General features: G+C 52.8%; 1 protein-coding gene across 1 annotated transcript; it reads left to right on the forward strand.

The window, feature by feature from the left end:
- The first annotated feature begins 1,632 nt into the window (after window positions 1–1,632).
- FAM43B (family with sequence similarity 43 member B) lies at window positions 1,633–3,849 on the forward strand. The gene has a single exon (XM_033156507.1). It carries the CDS (start codon window positions 1,845–1,847, stop codon window positions 3,003–3,005), a length of 1,161 nt encoding a protein of 386 aa, XP_033012398.1. The 5' UTR covers window positions 1,633–1,844; the 3' UTR covers window positions 3,006–3,849.
- Window positions 3,850–6,640: the final 2,791 nt, after the last annotated feature.

Consider the following 6,640-nt stretch of genomic DNA (forward strand, 5'->3'; position numbering starts at 1 on the left):
GTCAAAGCTCAGGATTTGACTCCTTCCAGTTATTACTAGAACAGTGGCTCCCAGAAACAATGGAGGTGAACCCCCTTGAGGCTATGCCAGGTCTTGGGGGGGGGGCTGCTGCAGGCCACCTTTACCTTTCCAAATCGGCACAAATCGGCAAGGGGATGTGGTGAAACAAAAAAGACCTAGATTGATACCCCCACCCCGAAAAAAAGACCAGAGTCAACTGGGTGGGGGAGGGGGATGAGGAACCAAGGGAGCAGGTGCTGAAGGCTGATGGGAGCTGGAATTCAGCAACAACTGGAGACCCAGAGATATTCCCCACCTCTGGTGCCTTCCAGATGTTGTGGGACTGGAGCTCCTATCAGCAACACCCTCTCCCATCATCCCTGATCACTGGGCGTGCTGGCAGCTGGGGCTAATGAGAACTGAAAGTCCAACCACATTGGAGGGCAACAGACCTGACACTCGTGGCGTGGATGCAATACCAAGGCAGAAGATGGGAGCGATGGACCATTCCCCATACAACACAAAGCATCATCATTTGGTCCCCAGCGCGTTCTGACTTTTACCTTTTTCTTCAGATCCTGCCATACAGAGGGTTGGACTAGATGACCCCTTTTGGCCCCCTACAATTCTAAGAGATTCGAGCCGCGCGCCCGCGGGTGGGCGGAGCTTAAGGGAAAGGGCGGAGCTACTGAGGCCAACAGCCCCTGAGTGTGAATTTGACAGGCCGGGTGGTGAGTGGGTGTTTATCTTCCTCTCAGTTATCTCCCCGCCCCCGGAGGAGGACCGACGCCGCGCGCATCTGCTCTGAGACTCACTCCTTTCACACGTGCGCGCGCCTACACGTGTAGGGAGACGGGAGAGCGCTCGGATCGCGCGCGTAGCGCTTTGCGCGCGACCGGAGAGGGAGGCGGAGCAGCGCGCAGGGACTCCGCCGCCGCCGCCTCTGCTTCCCCCTCCTTCGTTCGCGGCTTCTCGCAGGCAGAAAGGCTGATCCGAACCGGGAGCTGGCTCCGAGGCAAGACGGGGACGGAGAATTGGGGCCAGGGCTCCCTTCGCGGGTTGGGGGAAACCCAGCCAGGCGCCCGGTGGGTGAGTCCTGGAGGGATCTCCGGGCTGGGAAAGGGAGACCAGCAGGCAGGGAGACAGAAAAGGAATAGGCTATTTCATCTCCGCGCCCCCCCCCCCCGCCTGCCCCGCTTCAGTAACACGCACCAGCTGCCTCTTTAAATAGTGCAGAAATCGGGGATCCCGAAAATAGAGAGGGAACTGCCCCCGCCCCCCTACAGTGGGTAGGAGGAGTAGGTCAAGACGGAGTGGGGGTGGACACGTCTTTGGCATTCACACATGCCCAGGAGCACCGGGACTATAGGATCCGGCAAAGGCTTTGCTCCCAGAGGGGAGAATTGAACTCTTGCTCCCAAGGATTAAAATAAGGAGCCCCCTTTCTAGCTAGGAGCAGGGCACCAGGGAGCCTGGGTGAGATCAGGCATAGTATTGCCATACAGTACTCATATATGGCATTTACACCTCACCATTCCCTCCAAGGAGCTCAAGGCTCTCCTTCCTCCTCAGTAAATCCCCACAACAACCTTATGAGGTAGGTTAGGCTTGGCTCCCAAGGTCACCCAGCAAGCTCCATGGCCGAGCAGGGATTTGAACCCTGGTCTCGCGGGTCCTAGCCCAATGTTCCAACCACTGTGCCGCGCTGACTCTTGAATTAGCCAGCATCTGCCTAGGCTGATTCTTCCTGGGATGTGTACCAGCCCTGCCCCACAGCCGCAAGAGAAGCCTTGCCCCTAGGTAAGGGGTAGCGTGCCTGAGTAGGGACCTCTCTGCTGCCCACCATGGCTGCCATGCTGCCCTGGCGCCGGAGCAAGTTTGTCCTAGTGGAGGAGAATGAGGGCAAAGGGAAGAGCAAAAGCCTGGGTCCCGGCTTGAGCTACACCTCTTTGCTGTCCAACTTTGTCCGCTCCTGCCCAGACCTGTGGCCCGAGTGCCCCCTGGAGCGGCTGGGCAGTGTCTTCCGCAGCAAGCGCCAGAAAGTGGAGCTGAACAAGGAAGACCCCACCTACACCGCCTGGTACCTGGGCAACGCCGTCACCCTGCAGGCGAAAGGCGAGGGCTGCACCGAAGAGGCAGTGGAGAAGATCTGGGCCAAGAGCGAGTTTGGGAGCCGCAGCACCAAGATGAAGTTGACCCTCGGCCCCCACGGCATCCGCATGAGCCCCTGCGAGAAAGGTCTCCGGCGGCCCAGCCATGCCTACCTGCTGCACCGCATCACCTACTGCGTGGCCGACGGGCGGCACCCCAAGGTCTTCGCCTGGGTCTACCGCCACCAGGTCAAGAACAAAGCGGTGGTCTTGCGATGCCATGCCGTCCTGCTCTCCAAGGCCGAGAAGGCCCACGCCATGGCGCTTTTGCTGTACCAGACGTCCCACTCGGCCTTTAACGAGTTCAAGAGGCTCAAGAGGCAAAACGACTCTCGCCACATCCAGCAGCAGCTCCTGGGCGAAGCCATCATCCCCCTGGTGCCCCTACGCAAACTCCTCAACTGCAAATGCCCCTACAGGCCTCCGGCGGACAGGGGACGGAGCGCCCCCAGGCTGAGCGCCATCCAGGAGGAGGAGGAGGAGGAGGAAGAGGAGAAAGCGGGCAGGGAGGAAGGGGCCTCGGGTGCCCCTTGCGGCTGCGCAGCCAGCTCTGCAAACGGTAGGACCGGCGCTGACCTGAGTAGCTGTGCCAGGGCTGCTGCCAGCGCTGCCACCGGTGCTATAGGAGTCCGACTGTCCATTCGCACCACCTTGGCCGTTGGCACTCCTGACGGCACGGCCCTCGGCCACAACGCTGACACCACTCGGGTTCGCAAGACCGTCAAAAGCAGGGAGAGGCCCGAGGTGCTGACTTTAGCCCACGAGCTGAGGATCTGCACTTTGAGGGGGCCCCTCCACCGGGAGGACTTGCCGTCCTGGGAGCCCCTCAAAGAGTCGTCTTGCTTGCCTTGTTAAGGATCCTGCGGGCATGGGTTTATTTCGCAGACTCTACTCGTCGGTGATGGATTTGAGGGAGTGGGCGTTGGGAACATGTTGTTTCCTCTGCTGCTTTGTTCCTCGCCGGGCTGCACTTGGTACATTCAAGGTTGATAGACGGCACATGGTAGAATGGTTAGTCCTTGCCAGGGGATGAACATTGTTGACATGCCGATTCTACCTAACTGATGTCTTATGGCCCGGTTTTCATTTTGACCGAACCGACCCATCTGTTCCAGCCATTTTTATTCTTCTGCGGACCCCCTGAGGCTTCTCGCTCCCTGCTCAACCTGTGCCAACCTGTTGAACGACTGCCGGACACCCAGCAACCCAACTCTGGGATCAGGGGGGCTTGATGGTTCTTACGCATAGAAGTGAGGTTGTGCAGGCTACAGCAGCTTTTAATACTTGTTTGAACTGGCAAAGGGGGAAAATGTACGCCTCAGCATAGATATTTATTTATATGTAAAGAGTGCTCACCCTTTGGATTTGTACATGTTTTTGCATGCTTCCTTCCTCCCCACACCTGGTGAGGGGTATGTGTGACATCATACTGGGCATCTGATTTTGGGAACCTGTATTGGGTTAGGAGGCCAAATGAGGAACACTTTTGGAAGCAATCACTCCCCTTCCAACCAACTAATATTGGAGCTGTGGGAGTGGAAGTGAGGTTTAAACTTCGGTTTCCAATTCCATTACATTTCTTTTTCACTAGCCTTCTGGGGGCAGGGTACTCTGCCGCCAAAATATCCATTTTTGTGTGTCCAGAAAACCAGCTTCTCTCCTTTGAGTAAGGGCCCAACCCAATTAGGTTCCCCACTATGCAGTGTGTGTGTGTGTGTGTGTGTGTGTGTGAGAGAGAGAGAGAGAGAGAGAGAGAGAATATCTGGCTAGCCTTTACTCAAAGCAGAGAATCTGCTGAATTCCTGAAACCCTCTTTAAACTGGGTTTCTAGTCCCCATTGTTTTGAATTCACACAGTGGAAAGGTAAACATAGGCAACTGATGACCCATGTGGGCTAAATTCAGCACTTTCCCCCCTCCCTTGCAGCAGTTTCTCACCTGGTCCCCATGGATTCCCTGATCCTTTTTGCTGCATATGTTGATTCTTTAGTTTGCTGCATGTCAGAGACTACCCAGAAAAAAGAAGAATCTGGATTCCGCAGGTTTTTATCGATGTGTGCACATGTCTGTCAAGTGATACAAAGGAGGCAGGAAAGACATGAAGGAATTGAAAACACTGTACAGGTATTTAGAACTCTGTAGCAACAATAAAGCACAAGAGAACCAGGCGATTCCTAATACATTGGGACTTGCTCACAATCCAGGCGATATGGAAAACTGAAATGTGGATGAAGAAAATTTGGTATGGCACCTGAAAGTGAGCTGTCAGGGGGTTGTAAGCCAACTAAGTCCTACTCAGAGGAGACACACTGAAATTAACCAACCTACGTTAGTCATGTCCATCAAGATCAATGGGGATACTCTAAGTAGGACTACCCTTGGCTACAACCCATTGAAACTGGTAGGCTTCACACCATGCATTGAAACACTATGATACCACTTTAAACGTCTATGGCTTCCTCCAAATAATTCTGGGAACTGTAGTTTGCTAAGGGTGCCTGGAGTATTTATTCCCTTCCCAGAGCTATAATTCCCATGATTCCCTGAAGATTGTTAAACCACTCTGGAAATAGTAGCTCTGTGGAGGAGAACGGAATCTCCTAACAACACTCAGCACCCTTAAACTACAGTTCCCAGGATTCTTTGGGGGCAAGCCTTAAAGTGGCATGATGCTCTAAATGTATATGCAGATGAAGCCCCAGTAAAGACTTTGTTTCAGTGGATCTGCAGTGAGCATGAGTTAGTTGGATTTTTAAACAGAGTTTAAAAATCAGCAAAGGTTTGGTTCTGTTCTGGGGAGAAATCTGCCTTTGGGACTTGGAAATGAAATATATGATTTCTGCCTACATTTTGCTGCTGGGGGAGGGCTCAGTGCTCAGTTGCAGAGGGCAAGCTCTGCACATGGAAGGTCTCGGATATTGCCAAGGTTGCAGGTTCGATCCCTGTATGGACAGTTGTATTGCAGGGGGTTGGACTAGATGATCCTCAGGGTCCCTTCCCAACTCTACAATTCTATGATAGATGTGTATAAAGTTATGCGTGGTATAGAGAAAGCGGACAGAGAAAAGGTTCCCTCCCTTTCTCAACCACACCAGAACGGGTGGACATCCAATGAGGCAGAAGGATTCGGGAGAGACAAAAGTACTTCTTTATGCAGCAAGTGGTTAAACTATGGAACTCACTTCCACAGGAGGCAGGGATGGCCGCCAGTTTGGATGGATTTCAAAGAGGATTGGACAAATGTATGGAAGATAAAGCTACTAGCCCTGATGGCAATCCTCTCTGCCTATGGTTGGAGGCAATAATGCTTTTGAATGACCAGGCGCCGGAAGCCACAGCAAGGGAGAGGGCTTGGTTCCTGCTTGCAGGTTTCCCACAGGCATCGGGTTGGTCACTGCAAGAACAGGATGCGGGACTAGATGGGCCCCTGGCCTGATCCAGCAGCCTCTTCTTACATTCCGCTCATAGGCCTGACCACTGTGAGAAGAGAATGCTGGACTAGATAGGCCTTCTAGCTAAATTACTCTGCGTATGATCTTAAAGACTCATGCCTGAAACATTGGAGACCTCCTCCCAAGCGGTGTAGGGCCACACTGAGCTCTACAGGGCTAATGCCCTGCTTGGGATGTTCCCTTGCACCCAGAAGGTCCCTGCTTCAATCCTCAGCATAGATACCAGGTTAGATCAAGGGAAGATTCCTGCTTGACACCCTGTAGAGTCAGGTGACTGCCAGCCTTTCCCAATCTGGCACCTTCCAGATGTTGGTGAACCCCCGTTCCATCATTCCTGAAGGTTGATCATGCTGGCTGGAGCTGATGGAAGGTGAAGTTCAACAAGATCTGGAGGGTACAAGGTTCCTCAGCCCTGATGTGGCCAATATCGAGCTTAATGGGTCGAGGGAATATTCTGGTACAGCAGCTTCTTAGACTTATATTTACTGGTGAATTTGGATTGCCTTTAAAAAAAATAAAAAAAATAAAAACTCCTTCTCCCTTGTTTGCCTGGGATGGGTTTTTCATCTTCTTTGTGTGAGGGTGGAATGCAGAACCTGGCGGCGACATCTTCCATTTTTACGTGGCGAGATCTCTGGAGAGCAGAGAGCACTAGCAAGTCATTATTGAAGAAACTGGAAGTGCAGGAGAATCTCACTCTCGTGTGTGTGTGTGTGTGTGTGTGTGTACAAGCGTAAGTCTGTGACGGAGGCAAAGCATGATAATTACTGCTTTGCAATTTGTGTGTGCAGAAAAGTATGTTTCCCCTGCTCTTTTTTCTATATGCATTGTATTCAGCTGGGGAGGGGGAGGTGATGAGGTCAGAAAGGAATATTACACCTAGAGGCAAACGACTGTCTATTTTTAGCTACTTCCTGTAGCAATTGCTTTTCCAGAAAGATCACCGAAAAGAGGGTGGGGGCGGAAAGGGGCCGGGGGAACAACATCAATTTTGAGTGGTCATGGTAAATAACTTTTTTTTTTGTCAGGCCACACACAT

Source organism: Lacerta agilis, chromosome 8 (assembly GCF_009819535.1).
Source record: "Lacerta agilis isolate rLacAgi1 chromosome 8, rLacAgi1.pri, whole genome shotgun sequence".
NCBI lineage: Eukaryota > Metazoa > Chordata > Lepidosauria > Squamata > Lacertidae > Lacerta > Lacerta agilis.